At 39.0% G+C, this 22,015-nt stretch overlaps 1 protein-coding gene across 4 annotated transcripts in view; it reads right to left on the bottom strand.

Annotated features, from left to right (window-relative positions):
* WDPCP (WD repeat containing planar cell polarity effector) overlaps positions 1 to 22,015 on the bottom strand; it is a 148,557-nt gene that overhangs the window by 31,962 nt on the left and 94,580 nt on the right. For all 4 annotated transcript variants that reach the window (XM_083857883.1, XM_083857884.1, XM_083857885.1 and 1 more), the window contains 2 exons: positions 14,829 to 14,892; positions 8,838 to 8,940 (listed from right to left, as the gene is read on the bottom strand). In XM_083857883.1, coding sequence (XP_083714009.1) covers positions 8,838 to 8,940; positions 14,829 to 14,892 — 167 coding nt within the window. The remainder of the gene's footprint in view (positions 1 to 8,837; positions 8,941 to 14,828; positions 14,893 to 22,015) is intronic.

The raw sequence follows: 22,015 nt of genomic DNA, 5'->3' as shown, positions 1-22,015 counted from the left end.
CACTGAGATTTAAAGTAAAAAGAAGTGTCAGTGCAGACTAACTGACAGGAAGAATATTTAGAGAAAAATACTTCAAATAGCTGAAATTTAATACAGAGTATAAGTTGAGGAAAGATAAAACCTCATTAATTCTGGATGCACTTACTGCCTTGTGCTGGGCAATGCAGATCACTTTCTCACCAATGGTTTTTCTTAAACAGCTCCCTTAGTTTCATCTTCTGGCCAAGTTTGACTCTTCAGAAAGTGCATGACTGAGGAGAGCAGTGGATGCAAGGATGCAAAGCTCACCCTCAGGCCTTGCTGAGCTCTTCTCTATGGCTTTCACCAGCCGTGTCCTGGTTAGAATATCCCAGTCTTGAGATGGGATTTTAACAGGGAACTTGGTTTTGTTAGGCTGGAAGCACTCAACAAGAGCCAACATCAGGTTATCAAAACCTCTCACACCCGTGGTGGGAATTTTTCAGGGGTGAACTGTCAAGCAGTCTCTTGTGTAGGAGTCTTTGGAGGAAAACAGCCTCAACCTCTGTTTTTGCCGTGGGCAATTCCACACTATTCCCACATAAGGACCTGTGGTGTGCCTGGGGAGTGTAGTGAAAGAGGAGGAAATAAATAAACTGCCCTTCAGTGTTCTTGTTTGTTTGACCTAACACCACGTGTGCAAGGGTTCTCATCTTTACAAGAGTCGTTCCTTGTGAGCACAGGGATCTTCAGCTTTCTCCTGATGCTGACCGATCACTACTCCTAAAACTCACCTGCACTTGGAGATAATTCTTTGGTAGGTCACTCTAAAAACTCTTAACATTGAGAGACTCCAACCCAACATTAAATTGCCACCTCTCATCAGCCCACCATCTCACCTCTTCTCCAACCCCTCCTGCTGTCACGCAGCTGATGTGATGAATTACAGCCTGTCACATCACGTTACGTTACTCAGGGCAAACAGGACACAACACATACCAAACTGCCATGCAAATATGTGTTTGCCAACGCTTTTCAGGGTGCAGAAATGCAGCCAGGGAGCTCCCCTGTAGGAAAGTGAGAGGCTGAGGGACGGCTCCGGGGTGTGTGAGCCAAACATGCCCCTGACACACCGTGAGCACACAGATCCACAGCTTCCAGCCAGCTGCAGCACTTATGAAAGCACCTCTTGCTCCTGATTACCTTGTGTTCTTTCAGGGAAAAAAAACACAAAAAACCAAAAAAAAAAACCAACCAAAAAAACAAAAAACCAAACCAAAACCAAACCAAAACAAAAAAACCCACCCAAAAAAACCCCAAACAAACAAACAAACAACAAAAAAAAACCAAAACCAAAACAAAACACAAAACAAAAAAACCAACAAAAAACCCCAAAAACCCAACAAAAAAACACCAAAAAACCCAAAACCCAAACAAAAGCCAAAAGAAAATCCCACAAAAAAAAAACAACCCAAAAATGCCACAAAAAACCCAAAAAACCCCCACAACCACCCCCAAAACCCCAACCAACCAACCAACCAACCAAAAAAACCCCAAAAAACCCAGATAACCAACCAACAAAATCCAAAAAACACCCAAAACCCCCTCAAAACACCCACAAAACAAACAAACAAAAAAAATCAAACAACAAACCCCCCCAAAACACCCCCCTCAAAAAAACATAGCAAAAAAACCCCCAAAAAACCAAACAAAACCCTCCCACAAAACAAAACAACAACAACAAAAAAACAAACCCAAAAAAACCCACCACAAAACAAAACAAAAACTACCAAAAACCAAACAAAAAACCCTCCACGAAACAAAAAAAACAACCAAAAAACCCCCAAACAAAAACCAAACCAAACAAAAAAAAGAAACACTGCAGCAGTGGCTTCTGTGATGTCAGGAATCCAAACAACAAATACATAGTAATTCCTCTGGCTTGTGTTCAGGTTTGGAGCTGTTTTCATGACTGGCCAGATTTTGGCTGTGTATGTGTAAATATAACACCCACTTACATACGCACACACATGTACACGTGCACACTGTGAGATGTGTGAATATATATTACATATATATTATGTGGCTTTTAACTGCAGTCTTTTAGACCACATGTGGGCCTTTTGAAGCTAATGGGAGATTTACCAGGGGCTTTTTCACAGAGCTGTAGGCAAGAGTGGAATCCAGAGCATATGAATATTATACTATTATGACAGAGTGTAAATCATCTCGTTTGACCTACAGTGAATTAGAGGCTATTAAATTTCATCCAGGTATCCTACACCGAGCCAGAAAAACGTGTGTTTGACTAATGCATAAATTGTATTTGGCTAAGACCTATTTCCCAGAAAGGTATCCATTCAGCCTTCATGCAAAGACACTTTCCATGCATCAATTTCTTTGATAGTTTGTTTCAACAGTTATTTTAACTCTGTATGCTTTCTATTTAAATTTACTATAGTCTATGGACTGGAGTCAGTGATGAGAAGCCAAATTCCTGCTTAAATTCCTAGCTACAATGTCAACAGCTTGAGTAGTGTCTTGCTTCTCTTCACTTCAATGCCATGCCATGGGCATCCCTCCGAGATCTTTTATGCTGAAGTATTCTTTATCATGTTACATCCTTCCCCAAGGTGTAGCTCTGCAAATTCCTTTCACTTTTAAAACCTCCTTCTTGATCTGTTGCCACGGAAAATATGTTGTTTACTTGGTAATTAGTGTCACCCATTCACTGTTGTCTGTGTGCATCAGTTTGGCTGGGGGGTAATGGGGATAAGATGGAATTATACTGCAGAGATTTGGGATGAGTGACCTTGCATGCCTTGCAATATCCTAATTGTTAGAATAAAACCATATCAGATACAGACAAGTCCTTTCAATTTTCACAACTTGGAAATACTGTAATTTTTTTAATTTTTTTTTTTTAATAAACCAGTCATAATATGTGACTCTAGGCATGAAAAATGGAAGTCCCTAAAACTGGCAAAAAACAGTTAATCTGTGACTTCTGGTAAGATTTTTTCATAATCAATAGAACATAATTTTACTGCTGGCAGACATTACAAGTTATGAGGATCATTAAAATTAAAATATGAAGGAGGAAGTGTCTTCATTTTGGGCATAGAGTTGTGCTTTTTAAACCAGTTCTGTAGTGGGCAAGAATATGTCACTACAAAGATGGGGAAAAAATAGGAAGGCCACGATAATTCCAAAGGCTGACACAAAACTATAAATCTCTTTCATGTGAAGATACACAGATCTTTGTGGATACCTCTGCAGCTAAGCAAACCAAACTAGCCTTTGATGTATCTACAATTATTAGGGACTGAGGATTATGTCTTTAGGCAAAGCTGTCTAGCAGTGGGCAGGTATAGGTCAAAACTGACATCATGACACAGGCAAGAGGAGAGGTGTGATGAGGTGGGGCCAAAAACAGCTTGGCATTACTATCGACTTCAAGTAAAACAAACAACTCACTCCTTGAAAAGAACACAAGGAGGGGAGCAGCAAGTCCCTGTGACCCTCAAGAGAGTAAAAATCCTCAGTACTAGATGGAAATTTGAAAATAGGATGCAATGCCATGAGGACTTGAAGCCACTCCACACCAAGTAGAGTCCTACCAAACCAGGTCTTTGCAGAGGGCAGAAGTCCTTGTCATACTAGGCCTACCCATGAGGTCCTTGCTTGCTAAAATCCCCATCCAAAGCCCACTGGAGATGGCAGCAATCCTTTCATTGTGTTTAGTGGGCTCTTTGTCGAGTGCTGTGTGTGGCTTGATATGTTCAAGAGAGTGTTTATATGAGCACAGTTAAATAATTTCAAATTACTATGGATCTTCAAAGACACTCGTCTTGGGTGGCACAAAATTAAAAAGGTGCTTGTGGAAACTAATTTCTTGCCATAGGTGAGCTGCCAATCATACTTAGAAAGCATTTTTCATTAAAAGTGTTTTTCAGGCTCTCGGGGGAAAAAGTCACATTATTAGAAAAATAAAAGCAAAGGGTTTTGATTGCAGAGGTTTTGATTGACTTAAACTGAAAATAGAAATAAATAAACAGGAGATCTAAAACTGAAGGGGGCAGGCTCCAAAAAACTGTAGCTGAATAAGTGTCCCCTGAGCCTTCCCAGACCAAAGTTCAGCTGTGTCTGGGACAATACCTTTGAAACGTATTATATAGTGAAATAAAAGTCATTAAATAGAGGCCAAGATTCTCAGTTAACTTGAAACTTGATAGATGACAAGAGAAAGCTGCATGTGCCAAGGAAGAGCAGGAAATGAAGAAAGTTTTGCCATCAGTGTCAGAGAGGGTAGGTGAGGGTTAGGAAGAATATGGCTTGAGAGATGAAAGGAGTCATTATGGATCAGAGGAGAAGGAAATGTGACCAGCTAGGCTAATGCAAGGCCAGAGAAGGTGACAAGAACAGGGGGACAATTCTAAACATGGTCTGGAAATGCAAGCAGGCTCCTCGGGAGTGTCAGGAAGAGGGGAAGATCTGAGTAAATGACAAGTGATTTGGAGGGAGCAGACTGTAATGCAAGACCAGACTGGTATCTCAGACAAAACACTGTAGGATGTGTCATTATTAATTATCACAAAGAACGTGTAAGCCATTCAATATAAAACACTACCACAGAACTAAGATAAAATTAATTAATTCTCCACTTAGGGTTCAAACTGGTGATCTTCCTTGCCAGTAAGGTGAAACATTTGGGGTCCCTACATTTTAAATGTCATTTTACAAGCACTGTGGGAAATTAGACTTCAGTCTCTGTGAGAACTGATAAGATTCCCTATCTTGCAAAGAGTATGGAATGCTTCCAGAAATATTTTAAAATTGTATTTTAAATGGAAAAACCTCAAGCACTATCATGAAACATTAGTGAACCACCAAAATGTTAGTCAGCCTCATCTAGCTTTTCAGAACAATGCAATTATCTGAACATCAGTGTTTTTGTTAAGATACCTCTGTCAGAAATGTTGCCAAAACATATTAGTTCCTAATATTTGGAAATTCTAAGTAGAAATACGAGGTTTTCCCAATTTGCCTTCAACTATGCAGCAGGTATCTGTCTTGTCACAACATGAATCCCTTTTGGGTGAAAGCTGTTGATTTGAAGGTTAAAATCACCTTGCTAGGCCCTAATGTAATTTGTTGGAAGTTGGCCTTGGGAAACTTTCTGACACTGCCTACATGTGCTCTTGGTTGGATATTCATTGAGCAATGATGTCTGAAGGGCTGAGTTCTTCACCTCCATGATCATTATTAGCTATGGCATTCCTTAACAGGCTCTGCCATGTCAGTTCTTTGCAACTCAGGTTTTACATTAGCAACCCACACTTTACAGCACTGAACAGACTCACTCTCCCACCACAGACAATGCTGCTCCAGGAGAGTGTTTGCCAGGTTACACTCATAAACAGAATTTATTAGTAACCTACACCTATGCCAATATTGAATAAATTATTTATTCTCTCTTTTCATCAAGTGAAATGAGGTGCACAGCATACATTTTAGGCACGGCTAAATGAGGACTCCCTGACCTCATTAAGGAACTTGTGGATCTACTACAGAAATAATTCAACAGAAAAGTCTTTGGAAGGAGAAACCACAGGATCCACAGCCAGTGGTCTGCTGATCAAATAAGAGTGGGGAAAGAGGAGATAGCTAATGCCATATCTGAGAAGTATAGCACCATCACTTCAATCTCCTCATCCCTCAAGATGCATTTTCACAGGCTGTCAAACATAAAACATTATGAGAATACTTCTCCTCAGAAGGTTTTTTATCAGATGAACAAAATACATGATTTTGCCAAAACCATAGTTCACCTGACACTTCACCTTGCTCAGCAATGTTCTCACCAAACTACTGTGCTCGGAGGTCTTTTTAAAAAAGGTGTTTTTACCAAATGCCCACAGACATCCTTAGCTTTGGAGGTGGCTTCTTCAAAACAGTGTCCAGCAAACTGAGAAGAAGCCAAAATTAAAAAAAAAAATCTTAAAGAAAACCTTAAAATAATCAACCTATTTTTAGTTTTATCTTCACACAAATATTGGTATAATATATGTGAGGAATCTACCCATACAGAACTCTGGATGACGTCTATAAATTTTAGATGAAATTATATTTTCATTCTACATTATTTCTAGGAGCTTGAAACTTTTCCTGGAAGTCTGGGTTTGAAATATATTATGCTTGAAGTGAGCCCTGTACACAGAAATATCTTGACAAATTAAATTTATCTGGAGCAAGATGGAGCACTCTCAAAGGCTTGGGAATCAGCCAGAAGCACTGACTCATTTTCAAGCAGTGCTGAACTGAGGTTTGGGGATGGGCTAGCTCAGGAAATTTCATCAGATGTTGACATATGCCAATGGTTCATTTTACATATATATATATATGAAATATATATTTAAGAAATAAGCTCTAGAGGTGTCTAGTATAAGCCCAACAGCACTGGTTGCACCTTGCTGCCTCTCTTTGCTTTAGGTTTATGTCTTCTTGTAAAAGCCTGAAGTGGATGTTCAAGAAGTTTGGGGAGAAATGTGACCATTGGTGAACTGAGTAGCTACAAGCTCCAGACAGCAGGGACCAGCTGGAGAGAACTGGGTTTGGGAAGCGGCCAGGGGACACAGATTTGTTTGAAACTGCATTTTAAAACTTTTGTCTCCAGTGTGATTTTTTTCCTCCCCCTCTCGGAGTATTAGAAAATAGAAAAATACAGCAATTTACATATAAAGCACTAATCATTTGTTTTCATTTGGTCCACGAAGTTCATACCTCATGTCAACTTTTTTGCCCAACAACAGTTTATGAAATAAGAACATCATTAGAAGGAACGTTGGAATAAAGTAAAACAAAACAAAACCTGTGGCTAAGATTTCACACGTTTAAGATGAGATCAAATCTGCAGTGAAACAAACTCATGGGAGATTCCTGTTTATTTTCATACAAAATGAATTGGATGCAAATTCATTACTGTTTAGAGAATGAATCTCAGTGACAGTTTGTCCCTGGGGGCATTGAAAAGTATTTTAAATTGTCCTGATAGTTAATTATTCAGCAGAAGTCTTTATCATATAAAATGACTTTAATAATTTATGCTAATGGGGCACTGCAGACGTAACTGTAGGAAGGTCTGGAGGAGGGGAAGACTGTGTGCCTGCACATTTAGAGCTGAATTGAAGTGTAACTATTACACCTCTATGGCATTTGATATGCAAGGAAGGCATCTGCGATCACCTCAGTTCTTTTCCCCACCCCTCTCTCTGCATGGGTGTCTACAATCCTACAAAAGGCTCTCCCTAAATTTATAAATAGCCCAACTTCAGAAATCTAGTAATCATGGAAGTTTGCAAGGAATTAAATGAAGATACAGATTGGAGTTTTAAATTTTCTGAATTAAGTGTCTGAGAATAGATAAAGACCAGATGCAAGTCCTGGGTATCTCAGTTAGATTTGGTGCAGCACATACATACTGTGGAAGAGAAGAGAAGAGAAGAGAAGAGAAGAGAAGAGAAGAGAAGAGAAGAGAAGAGAAGAGAAGAGAAGAGAAGAGAAGAGAAGAGAAGAGAAGAGAAATGGGAGATGTAATGGCACACTTTAAAGTTCCCATTAAGGGATGACCTAAACAGGTGTCCTTTTTTTCAAACTCTAGTGGTGAAAGGGCTTGCCCAAAAGCTCAGTTATGGTGGAAATATAGCTTTAAGTATTTGAGCATGAAAATGAAACAGCCTGAAGAGAAAAGTTCAGGAGAAGCACTGCTTGATTCCTACTCTGCTGGAGAGAGAAGGAGGTGCTGCTGTATTGCAGTAGCCCTGAAAGTAATGGATTTATAAAATCTGTAGAAAAGCCACATAAATTCTAGGGACTGGAGTGGCATTCCCTTGTATGCTCTGGGTAAACAGGGAGATGCACAGCTCTAAAAGAATCCCATCTTACCCAAGATCTCAAAGGTTTTATGACTCTGACTCACAAAAAAACCTTCCGAGTTTTAATCCTCTTCTACTTCTTGGTATGGGATAAGAATAAACACTCAGTGATTTCCTCTAATATTCAATGATGCAGTAGAATAAGCAAAACAGAACTATGCAAATTTTATGCAAACATTTTTAGGTTTACTGTGTTTTCTTCCTTTTGTCTCCAATGGAGGTCAGTTCCCTAGACATAGACACCTTCTGCTTGGTTCATGCTAGAAGGCATGAGATCAGAATGGCTTCATGTGCTTGCATACATCTCTTCATGGCAATTCAGAAGAAACACAAGGAGAAAGTGAATGAGTTGTGAGTTCCCCCACATGAAAAGTCATCTGTGTTTTAGCTATTAGTCTCACACTGCACCTTAACATCCATATTCCATATGGAATGGCAAGAATCCCACTGCAGGCAAAGCTGCTGCTTTAAAACCAGGATGTGAATCTGTGCTCACATCAGTAAATGTTCCATCCCAGTGCTGCCAAAGTATCAACGCTGGATGTGGTTCCAGTGTGCACCAGCAAATATTTAGAGGTGAGTGAAATTTCCATGCCTGGCCTTTAATGTTGATATGAACATCGACTTCCAGATTCAATCCTTTACCTCTTGCACTCAGTTCAGTTTGTACAGTCTGAACTTTTCTATATAGCCACAGTATAAATCTTTTTGCTTCATAGCTCTCCTCACATGGGTACTGAAAGGCAAAACTATGTGATTTTTATAAGCCTCCTTACTTAGTTGCAAATAAAAACACTGTTCTTCAGTCACAAATAAAAATGCAGTCTCACTTTCAAAGAAAACAATGCAATCAAAACAATAACCCCTCTACAAATATAACAACATGTTCTACAGGACAAGTATTGATTAAAACAAAAGGGCTTTTTAAACACCATTAATTCTTACCAATTCCAGTAGTTATTGATTCTGCATCAATGTCATTAGCCTTTCTCTTTGCCACTTCAGCTAGTGCCAATTCACCCTTATCTAGAGCAAGGTAATGGATGTCCTTTGGAAATAAAGAAGAAAAAAGATTAATCTAAAATTAATCTCAAAGGAGCAACAAAAGGGATTTGGAAAGAAAGAGGTTCTTTTATTATTTAGATCACAAACACAGATGGAACTGATGAACCTAGCACTACATTTTAATTCCCTCCAACGCAAATATATTTCCTTACTTGTGCTGTTGAATGCAGCAATGAATAAAACACTGACCAATCATGCACTGATAAAAGCAAAGCTATTGACTCAGTATATGAAAGAAACCAATCTGCCCACTTTTAACATAACTTCTGTTGAATTAAAAAAAGTTGATAGGAGGTGGCTCTGTGTAAACCAGATCTGAAGTACTGGACCTCTCCTGGCAATGCAGATGTGCTGCTTAAAGACACGCTCTAGTGGTAGACCTGTTAGCAATGGGACTCAATCACCTTAGAAGCCTTTTCCAACCTTAATGATTTTATTATTTGAAGGTTTCCATCTTTCAGGCACTCATTTTTGTTTGAATGTTTTCATACACTCACTGTTGAAGGTCGTTACCCTCACTGTCCTGTGGGTAAGAACAGTGGTGATGATATTGGAGGTAATAACAGCAACAGAGGCTTCTCAATGATTTTTAACATCCACAGGGTTGGCATGGTTCCTGAGTCACTCCTGAACAACAAGGGACTTTCCAAAAATGTTGGAATAGTTGCTAATATTCTGGATCTAGTCTTTTATCTAGAGTCAAAAATCAGAGGGCTGCAGCAGGGGTGTATTGTTATATAGAACTATAGAATGGCTTGAGTTGGAAGGGACCTTAGAGAGCAACTTGTTCCAACTCCCTGCCCTGGGCAGGGGCAACCTGCCCTTCCACTAGGCCAGGTTGCTCCAAGCCTCACTCAGTCTGGCCTTAAGGACTTCCAGGGATGGGGCAGCCACACCTTCTCTGGGTGACTTCTGTTCCAGGGCCTCACCACCCTCACAGGAAGGAATTTCTTCCAAATATCCAACCTAAACCTGTCCTCTGCCAGTTTAGAGCCATTCCCCCTTGTCCCTTATCAAAAATCAAGGCTTTTTATTGTGTATTAATATTTGAGGTGAAAACCACCTGTATTATATACAGAATTCTTTGTGGGGGAATATGTTCCTGCAGACAAACTACACCCTCACTGTTCTTGGTTTTGGTTCTCAAAAAGTTAAAAATCATCCTTGACCATTAATCAAGACACAATTAATCTCCTTCTCATCTGGCATCACAGACACATGCTGCTCTGTGCATGAAGTGTTACATAGAAAGTGAGGGAAATCCAAGGAGAGTTGGCAAAGCCTTTTCCTCCTCTACTCTGTTGAAGATGCCATTTGACACCCAAAGATTTGAGTCATTCCTTTGTTCTGCAAGCCATCTGCTTGCAGGAATTTCAAGTGAAAAGGAGTGTTTGCTGGAAATATTGACCTCTGCATGCTATAAAAGCAACTATATTCTCCCTATATGTGGAAGATTTCAGGTGAAACCATCCTTCTCGATGTGAGTTTACTGCCACCTGCATCAATATGACAGAAACTCTTACAGGAGTCAAAGACACTTTACTCCAGAAAGACACATTTAGATGAAAAAAGTGAGAGCAATAGTGTTAGGAGAGAGATATGCTGCTTTCAGTAACCCCTCATTTAACAACAACAATAACAGCAACAACAATTTGAAAACAAAACTGAAAATCTGGGATGATTATGCAGGATGGCCTGGAACTGACTTGCAGGATCTGCAGGGAGACAGCAGTGTCTTCTCATCACAAACACAGGTGTGACTTAAAAAAAAGTGCAAATGTCTTGGAGCAGAGTAATGGGTTATGAACTCCTGGTGACCTCTCTATTTCCTCTCTTTGTAGGTCTGACTTGGTTGTCAGGAGGAAAGGGCCTGAGCAGCAAGGTATGATTTCTATGAAGATTAAACAGCAGATACTGTCGCCTTATTTAAGCAACAATAGAAAACCCAAGGGCTCTTGGACAAGTCTGAACTTACAGAGATTTGGATATACAGGTAGACTTATTTAAAATGCATTCTGACAATGTTTAATGATTGTCTTTTTGTAGCTTAAACTATGAGAAGTATTGTATAGCCTCTGTGCAATTTCAATTAGTAAGCTTGAGGATAGGGGTGGAAGCAACTGCAAAAAAAGATGAAGTTTTGTCAGTTTTGTGCACTCTGTGTATCAGAGCAGCTGTAATTTCAGGTCTTGGTTTTGCCCATTTTCTGGTTAGAGTAAAAAAATGTAAAGGTGTTACATATCCATCATTACACAGGCCTTGTAAGAAATAAAGGTTGGCAGTAGGTTGGTAAGCAGCTCTCTTTGTTGTTCCTCAAGTTGCTGGTCATGAAGAACAATAAAAAAAAGTAGCCTTTGCCGCATCTCTAAACCAGCTTCAGAAAGAAAAGATTACATATATGAAATCTCTTAATTAGACCATTTCAGATCAAATTTACGTTTTTCTCATTTAAATAAACCAGCAAGAGTGAACTTTTCTACCAATTTGTAACTCTCTGAGTAGAACTAAATCAGAAAACTAAAAAATAGAAAGAAGATGCCCCAGATTACAGGGGGCTTTAAAAAATGACACACAAAAAAGAATTAAATCATCTGAATATTCATGACGGATTTTTTTCATGAAATTACCTCAGAATTTATAAGTCCAAAGATCGTATCTCTCTCAAACACAATGGTGACAACAAAAACAATTTCCAGCTGCTTATCAGGAGCCTGCTGAAAGGGCTCTGTGTTATCTTTTAACAGTTTGCATACTTTTTGGACTACTTCCCTTTCCCCCTCACCTTTGTGACTCACAGAGCTGTCCATTGGTGAGCAGAAGTCATTTGAACCATTTGTCTATAGGATATTTCTGGGCAGCACTCCAACATTTCTTCGAAGCATGCACTTTCCTCATCAGTGTATCACCCAAGTTCTGACAGTTTTATTAAAAAGTGTCTTTTCCTTGCATTTTTTTTGTATGTACCTTTGGTACACGGGATGGCCTTTTGAATTCTCAGCAGCTGAGAGCTGGAATGTGCTATAAAAGCATTTCAAGCTAACAACCTTTCCACTGCTTGATCTTTTCTGTCACAGATTGGATCAGTCACTATCCAATAAATGGAGCTGTTATTCCTGATATTATGCCCTTTTTCAGTTTTATTTTTTTTACTGAACTTTGTAGGAGATGATATTAATTGATGGACTTGGATGTGATGTGAGGGTAAAGCTCAGGGAGAGACCCAACAGTGTGTGTCTTGCCATGGCATCATCTATGATACTATAGCTTTAAGCCTTTTTTTGTTTGTTTGTTTTTCTTTTCTTTGAAAGAAATTAGCCCTCAGATAGCATTTTCTCAAACTTCTTTGCAGTCTCCAAACAAATAATGGGAATGCTGTAGAGCCCTGTTTGATGAAATTGATGCTTGGGGTAAATTCTCTGAGAGAAAGGACATTTTCTTACAAGTCTCAGGTGATGGGTACTCAATGTTTGCATCCTCCTCAGCCTCTGTAATATCTATTCCTCTCTATCCTTTCCTTTTTCTGCCCTTTAAAAACCAGGGTTTTTTCTTTCTCATTTTGCTTATGTCATCAGGTATCTTTATTTAGACTACTATTTCTTTGTGAAATCCCATTAAATTAATTGGGAATGAGGTGATGCGACTCCTAGAGCTATCTGAGGTTTTAAAAATGTATAAAACTTCTTTAAATATATATGCAAAATCAAATTGTATATTAGTAGTTGCGTTTTGCCCTACATAAACAATATATAGGAATCATTCAGTATTAAGCAGAAGTGAGGAATACACAACCATAGCTTAGAAGTAGCATTGCTATACTAATACCCATAAGGACTGTAAGGTTTCAGGGAAGAGGTTATCTAATTTTCACACAGTATTAAGCACAATGAAGCCAAATTACCTAGAATTTAGCATGGCACAAATAAATTCTCTTAATTACCTATGCATGTTTAAACTTCTTGAGTCCTCTACTTAGTGGACTTGCAGGAGTACCACTGTTAGCTTATTGTAAAGTTTGTTCATTAGTGACTGACTTAGATGATGAATTAGCAAAAGGACATTTACCAGAGGAGGCAGGGATGTGTGCTTGTATGCTTGTAGCATAATTTAGGGGAAATTATGAGGAATTTCAAAGGTAATGCAAGCAGAAGGACGACATTAAAGAGCTGCTTTTGATCTCACAATGGCATAAGCCAGGAGGAACTCCTCCGAAATACACGTTTGAGGGCATTGGTAGGATGGGAAATGAAGAGTAGGTGCTGAGGGAGGAAAGGAAAAGCAAAGATCAGGAAAGGATGGAGTTAATTGCTTTGTGAAGGTTGAAACTTTTCTTGGAGAAAGTTGGAGAGAATTTTTGATGAGAGTAGAATGTGCCAGGTACTGACAGTCCCTCCCTCTTGCTAGCAGCTGTGCACCCACCTCAACACTGGTGTTCCCTCCCTCAATCCTGCTCTCAGCAGAGGGAAGGAAAGAGAAAAAGATCATGCAGGAAATGCTCTCAGTCATATGAGACAGGGCTTTTGATGGCCAATGCTGGGACATTTATTCTGTCAGAATGGCTAAAATTAGGGAGTATTTATTATCTGCACACTGGGTGAGCCCTTGACAAAAAGCTTTCATCTGCTCCAGATATGCTATAGTCTGAATCTTGTATGTGGCTGCAGCAGTGCTTAGCATGATTAGGAATAAAATTTGTATTGAAGAGGTTACATTCAGTAAAGAGAGAAAAGGAAAGAAATGATCTAAAAAGACAGAAAATCAAGAGGAGTAAACACAGAACATGTAATGAATTTCCTAAAAGTCTGACATTTCCATCACATTCTTTTGATGCATACTTAGGAAAGTTTATCGCAGTATTCACATCTTTCTAATTAGATGGAACAAACCAGATGATTAGAGCCGTGAAAAAAACATCAAAAGGTTCACACAACTTTTTATATAATTAGAAGGGAATTTTCATAACCCCTAAAAGCAGGATTTAATTGTGTAATTTAACATACAATTTAAATATCAAGATCAAACTAGCAGGGCAAGTGACTTAATGGGATAAATGATATTAACATCTAGTGTCAAAGCTTAATTTAAACAACAGAATGTCTTCATTATGCAAAAGAGTCAAGCAAACGAATCGTTCAAAGGGCCTTTTTTTCAACAAGCCCTTTCCTATTGTTTCTTTGAAAACAATGAAATCAGCTGTGGAGCAGCAACATGCTGAGAGACTGGGAGAGCACGACTGGCTTTGTCCATCTGACCTCACTGTGACATTGTGGTGCAAGATCTTATAAAACAAGAACCTCCTGCAGTGCTCACACAGAGGACCTTTTAAGAGCTGGTTAATTTTACTTTTGTAGCTAATTAAATGGGAGGGGGCAGAGAGTGCATGAAATGTTAAAACCCTTGTGTTGATGCTGCTGAGCTTTGTTGTTTTAAAAGTACCAGCAGAAGCGTTCATAATTTGTCACTTTTCACAAAACCCCAAGAGACAAACTAAGAGCATTCAGGATCCCCAGGACATGGACAGCTCTTGTGTCCAGGTCTCAGCAGTTGGACTTAAAGGAACAGATTAGAAATGTATAAGCTTATTAGAGTGAAAGATGACTTTCACCCACATCAGGGCAGATGAAGAAAGGGAAAGTTTAAAAACATATACAATAATTCCTGGAAAATTAAGAAGAGCCTGTAGGTCATGATGGAGAAAATTTCAGTGACTCTGAAGACACTCAGTTCCTACTGATGAGTTTCAAGATGGCAAAGGTAGAACAGTTCTGTCTTCAGAGTGTGTCCAAGACTGCAAATGACCTGGAACTGTTTTAATGTGTGCAAAAGCTGACAAATAATGTCCTCCAACAGCCCCTGTCTCCAGAAACAACTCACCATGAACAGGTCCCGAGCACCGATGTCAACAGCAAGCAGAAACGCTTTTTCAAACCTCTGATACCTGAAATAAAAAGGAAACAAGTGGCTTGCTGAGGTTAATTTAAGAGCTGCATCAAATTTTGCTCATGTAAAAAGTCCTTCAATGTCACCAAAAGTGATGCCAAAGCTTTACTGGGGAAACTTGATAGGCTCATCCTCAGATTGCAGAACTGTGAGGTAGGACAGTGACTACCCTTAACCTTCTTCATTGCTCAAAACCTTCACCAAGAGATTCAGTGTTGAGTCCCATCAGACCTGCTTGAATCTGAAGGGAGCTGAAGATCCCAACAAATCCATCCTTTACAAAGATAGCAACCACAGCACAGATAAACAGTGTCCCCAGCAATGCTGGTGGGAACGTCAAAATCCTCTACAGAAAATACTAATCCCAAATTTCACATTACTTCAGAGGTCCCTGTAGAAGTTTGCACTGAGTTTTGTCCTTGCAGACCCCTTGATGCAGCTCTCTGAAGAGGCTAATCCAGTTGAGTCATGAATCCTCAAGGACCAAAAGAGGACTAAAAGGGGTGATACTGTTTTGTCTCTTAACTACCTTAGCCCAATACTATCACAGACTCCTGAGAGTTTTCTGAGATCCTACAGTGAAAAATATTGCATCTATGATGTAAAATAAGGGGGAAAAGAACAAAATCACAAGCAAACATCACCTCTAGATGTGCTCTAGAAGGTACCACCTGAGCATCACCCAGTAGAGCAGGAAGGGGGAGGTGTGAATGTGGAATTTCACTTTTAAGGACAATTCCTTTGGTGAGCTGAGACCTTGCTGAACAACATCTCCTTCCATTTGTGGTGACAGACCAACTCCTTCGTCCTACCCATCTCCATGATCCCTACACTGATGGATCAACCCTGGACTGATGGATTGATCCCTGGACTGGCTTTGCCAAGCCAGGCTTATCAGAGAAACTTGAAGATTTCCTCCACTGGATTGGTGATGCACCACTTAAACCTCTTCAGAAAATTGATATACTTGGGACTTATACCATCCAGAGACCAGCATATCTGGCTGACCACACTGAGCTAAAATCTGGGCTCCTTGAATCCCTTGACTTATTGATTGGAAATTCAGTCAAGGAGTGGCTTCACTTTCCACCAAGTACATGTGATGCCATATTCAGGTTGTAAAGATGGTGGGTTAGGTCTCATTAAATTGGTGGCACCTATTCTGAGTATACAAGCATTAGCTCAATCTTCAGATGAGACTCTGGTAAATTTTCTAAGAGGAGAACATCTGGAGTTGTTATATGAAAAATTATGGGTATTGAGAAAGAGTCCATTCTGACAATTTGGGAGCTCATTCCAATGGCTGAAGGTTCTGATGGTGGGGGTGAAGGTGCATCAGAATGGGAGGCCTCCGTTCCAAAAATCCGCTATGCAAGACCTTGTATTGGTGGAAAGTTGAGTTTAATAGATGGAAACACTTGGTTGCCCAGAGCCATGGTATTGGGAATTTTGAGAATGATAACATCAGTAATGGATGGTTAATACCTCACTGGAAGCTGAACACCACACAACATGTCCTGAGAGCTACAGCAAATACCACATGGGATGGGCAAGGGTAAGTATATCCTCCTGTGTGCGATCCTTGGGAATTCCACAGATGCAGGGGGACATGAGCCATCCATCAGAACCTTTCTGGGGATGTACACAACATTGCACTGACAAATGCTAATCCCAGTGGAAAATTCTGCATTGGGCTAATGTCTCTCTTATACTAGGCATGGATAACCATTATGTGAGAGAGTGATTCTATCTGTACACATTTTCATCTATTATACATTTTTAACTGTTTAAAATTAGCTACAAAAATAGATTTGGTGATTGTTTTTAGAAATGCAAATACTCTAATTTTATTTCAGTTGGGAGGTAAAAGATTGATTACACAGAGAACCATTTTGTATTTGTCCCATTACAAACTGGCTTAATTTTCCCCCTTTCCACCAGTTTAACAATTTCAACAATGGATCAGTTGTAGACACTCGAGGTTTGGAAGGAGATGACTTCTTTGCTCCAGTGGGGAAAAAACAGCATTGTGATTTCTCAGGGCTAGAAAGATGAAGGCTGTGCTTGCCAAATGAATATTGTCAGACAGCACCACATGGATGCCAGAATTTGTACAGCTCTATACCTTGGTGTAGTCATAGGAAACAGAGAGGAGGTGCTGCAGCTCCTCCTCAGGTGTGAACAAGAGGAAAGGTGGGAATCCTCCTTTGCCTGGGTGGGTAAAGTAATCCCACATGATGCACCACACCGGGATTCCTGTTCCTGGCCAAAGCCTCAGCGGTTTCCTGGCTCCCTCCTGTCACAGCCTTATCACCCTCCTCTATTCCACCACACACTTGGAATGATTCATCAGATTGCAAGATAGAACCAGGGAGGACTTTTCCTCAAGGAATAACATTCGTGACAAGAAGGCATAATGTGTTAGCTTAAGTAGAAAAGGAAATGCACTCTCCAGGTGAGGTTCCTAAGAGGTGGAGTGGGGAGCCCTTCCCTCCCTAAAGCTTATCTCCCTGCTGTGCCTTCCAAGTACTAATTTGCAGCCCTCCTCACAGAACCAGTTTAAGGGAGGGGAAGAAATAAATTAAAATTAACCTCTTGATCTCCAGGGAACAGGCAGTGCACCCCCACTTTTTGATGCCTGTCTGTGTATTTGAAGGTTTTCTACATGATTCCTGTGACAGATTTTCCAGCAAAATACATTGTTTTGCAATGATGCTTTTGAAGCTGTGCTTTAAATAAGAAAAATAGATATGTGTTAAAATATGTGTATGTCGAACAGCTATCATGTTTATTATTATTTTCCTGGCATACTTTTCTTTTCCATTATGGATAAAACACACATTCTTAGTACTTAGAGGGGAGATTGGAAACTGGACAAGAAACCAGCTATGTGACTGGCTAAAAAGAATGTCTGTATCATTATTTTATATTTCCAAAGTTATCAGTATATAGACTATTTGAATGACATTTGCTTTAGCCAAGGAAAAAATGCCTGCAACCAAAAAATATAAAATAACTTTCTCATTTGATTGACTTGCAGAATGGAATCAGGGCCTTAAGCTGTTATTTCTTTGCAGTTTCACAAAGATTTCAATTATTCTTTCTTTAATCAGCATACATACTTCAGTCTCATTATGGCCCCTATTCATAAAAATATGACATTAACCCATTATTTTCAGACATGTATTAAGGGAAAAAAAAAAAGTGAAAAAAACAGCTATCTAAGAAATGTGCTTCACAAACCAAGAATGATGCAAATAACACAGTTACTTCATAATTTATTATAAATTGAATTGCTCTAAAAGAGGACAGATGTTACAAAGAAGAGTGAAAAGCTTGATTTACTCAAGCCAACAGTATTAAATCAATCAGGAATATCCAGCGTTTTTTTAACCAAACTTTACTGTTATTCTGAAACCCTTTGTTATGAAAGTTTTGTTAGTTTTACTGTACAGAAACCATTATAGAGAGGTCCATACAGCATGAGACCAACCTCAAGCTAATAATATCTGTTTTATAAGTGTGTTTTATCCTAGGAAAACTTGTTACAGTTGTCAGCACACTCACTTAACAGTTTATCAGCTCTTCAAACAAACAAAATACTCCCCAAGTAAAATATTCCCCCTTTTGTTCTGGTGCTACAGTCACCAGGTACAGTATTTTTGCTCTCTAAAATGGATTTTCCAGGGCCCTGGTGTTGAACAGTGTCCTCCCATCCCTTCCTCCACCCTGCCCCTTATTCCTTGGTTCACAATAACTCCAGCAATCAAGACTTGCACATCTCTTGAAAAAGGGAGATAAGGAAATCCACCTGCAAACCATGAAGTTCGGCCACTTGTTTGGTCAAAGTGACAGGCAACAGAAATATGACCTTCAAGATTAGAACTCTGAAACTGCAATTAACTACGTAAGACACATAGGAAAACATTTCCCTGCAAGCCATTTAGTAGATACAACATTAACTTCAAATTCTCATATAACAAAGAGTACTGTTATTATATGCACTTCTGTATGCACTCTAAAAAAGTGTAAAAAAAAATTCTGTTAGTATGGGCAAGGAAATCAAGGGGAAATGTGAATAATGTAACAACAGGCATGTAGGTCAAAAATAGTTAAGGCAGAGAGGAATACAGACTTGTCTTCCATGGTGAAGTGACAAGCGTGTTGCCTGCCTGTACTTTGAGAATATGACTTCACTAAAAAGATGCCAGGAAATAATTTTATTTTAAAATAAAATATATAAGGAATAAAAAATATAATGCTATCTGTAACTTCAGAAAGGCTGTTGTGTTCACTGGCATTAATAATAAGAGAATCAAATGCCTGGGATTTCCTTCTGTTGGATGTTCAGAAATAAAGTAATTTGAAATACTGATCAAAAAATGTGTGTGGATTGCAGCCTGCAGCGAAGGGAAAAGAGGTCTCTTTGGTTTTTAGAAAATGTTCTACAAATATATTAAAAGGCAACATTTTGTTCATCTGTATTCCACAACTCCTAAATTGAACATGGTCACTTATAGGTAGAGATACATTTTTCACACTGAAAATAGTGAGCTTGAAAACACTTGTAATATTTAGCCATAATATTAAAGTGTCTCATAAGACCTCCAAGAACCAGGAAAATAAAATAAAAAAATCATGTGGAGGGAGGAGGAAGGGAAGGGAGAGGGAGCTCATGCAGGCAAGCAATATAGTGCAGAAAAGGTGGAAACATTTCTTTAGGGACTAGTTACAACCAACAAGCCTTCTTAGACATGCTCATCGACCATGTAAGCATATTCCTTGTGCTGGGCTGATAAAGGAGGGCTGCAGCAGTTTTTTTCCTTGTCTTCAATAAGAGTACACAACATTTAGAAAATAATCTGCAGGGGGAAGAGCTGTGGCACAAATAGTATTTATAAGGCAATCCTTTTTAATGGAAGAAATTTCAGAGTCCTCCTCATCTCACAGTCCAATCAAGAGTGATATGCATTCAAAAAGTGGATATTAAATATGCACTGAGCAAACAGAACAGGAAAAAAATGAATATTGAAATAATTTACATGTAATCAAACTACACTGAAATTAAGTTTTAATTGTTCAGTATTCCATGATGCATATGCAGATTTTAAAGTATTCAGAATATCAATCAAGTGTTTACTTACATCAAGCAATTGTATTTAAGCATACAAAACAGATGATGAAAATATGTTCAATCAGCTAGAGCTCCCAACATTTATTGCTGGGTTTACATGATCATTTTAAATTCAGTTATTTCATTTAATATTTCAATTTAATAGCTCATTCTTTCATTCAATTTCTAGGCATCTTGCCCATTTCTTAAACACAATAATAATAATTATTCATAAAAGGAGCTGTTTCCTCATAAATTCTCATATCAGCAATTTTTGGAACAGAAATGGTTTTCATGCTTTTTTCCCCCTCAAAATATGTTGTTGTTATCTGAAATATTTTCCTTTTAAATTAGACAATATTCAAATAAAGAATAACATCTGCAAAATGACTCTGAACCCTGTTCTGCTGGAATTCTGAGCCAGAATAATTAGAGATTATTAGGTTAAAGAACCTAAAAAGTGTGCGGCTAGGTTGCTAAGTGGTTGATTTAAATGGGGACAGATTAGTTTTTCACCAACTGTTGAACACAGCACCACCGATTTAGGCATGTAGCTGGTTTTAGCTTCAGAGCCCATTTACAAAAACAGGGCTAGAAGGACTTACATATGTCACAGGAAAAATTCTCACACGTAATGGTCCTTAAAATGACAACCCCGAAATTCTATTGACCTCCAATGAAATACTTCCATGTAAAATTTCAGTAAATTCTGAAGATTTAGATTGCTGTGTATAAAATATAGTATTGGTCAAAGATTTATATCCTGCTTTTTATACTGCATCCTGAAAAAGTGGTACTTAAAAATTCCTGGAGAGGAATAAATACATGAAGATATCACGTTTCTTTAAAAAAACACAGACAAACAACTAAAAAAAACTCACTTTAAGCAAAAGTCAACCAAAACCTGAAATGATTTTATGAGCTAATGAGCTCAGTAGGACGCCCTACTTTAAATAAGGTGGTTGTAGAGCTCTGAATGCAGCCTGAAGACCAGGAACTCTCCACAGAACCTATTTTATACTTCCTCCTACATAGGCTCAGCACAGTAACTCTTCCTGTTCCCAAGGTACTCTGCCAAAACGTGCTCCAGACAATTCTGTCCTTCTCCCGGCAGGGCATCCATGCCCCCTCCCAGCAAAGGTTTGGACAAGAGGCCATGTGGACCATGCTTGGTGTGCAGCAGCACAGGTCTTGTATCTGCTGAACTTTCACTGTAGCTTTTTTTGGGACACAGATAACCTCCTGCATTCTATTTAACCCCAACTGGTTGCTGATTTTTGCAAAACTTGCAGGCATTTGCTTATTTCTGAGACTTCTACCCTCTGTTAAATTGGTTGAGATCCCCCAATGATTTTGAAAGTTAGTGGGAAAAGTGGCAGGAGGATCAATGGATGCATTGGGAAGCTCCACCCTCTGAGATGCCAGCAGTTAATAATTATTTTGCCAACCTCCTGCTATTATGCCACTCTGTTTTCAGATTATGAGCTCCTTTGAACAGGACACACAAACCTCTGAGGAGGGTTCACAGCCTTGTTACCTTCTAAGACACCGAGGAGGAGAAAGTGCTGCAGAGCACACCAAAGGCTAATGGAGAAACAGCCACTGGGTCTGTGTGTGTGAGTGAGTCAAGGGGATAATCTCCTAAATTGTATCCTAAATTGTATTTTAGATGCAGGAGCTCTAAAGGTTGTCCAGGTATAATCTATACATCCCTTCAGGCCCAGATTTAGCAAAGCATTAACATATGGGTTTATGACCTATAATTTTCCATGGGCCCTAAATATGGGCATGTTAAGTGAAGTGTTGGATTTGTGGCCTGAGTGACTTTGTTTAAAAAGAAATCCCTCATGGAACCTTTCAAAGGTCATACACAAATAGGTCTCAGGTAAAGACAGTGAATAAACCATGAGAAAATACAGTAGATAAACACAAAAATACAAGTATCTCAAGGCACCCAAAATTTCTGTCACTTGAAAGATACTCTCAAGTTACACATTTCTGACATAAA

Source organism: Zosterops lateralis (genome assembly GCF_965231275.1).
Source record: "Zosterops lateralis genome assembly, chromosome: 3".
Lineage (NCBI taxonomy): Eukaryota > Metazoa > Chordata > Aves > Passeriformes > Zosteropidae > Zosterops > Zosterops lateralis.
This window is presented reverse-complemented; position numbering and strand designations above follow the sequence as displayed.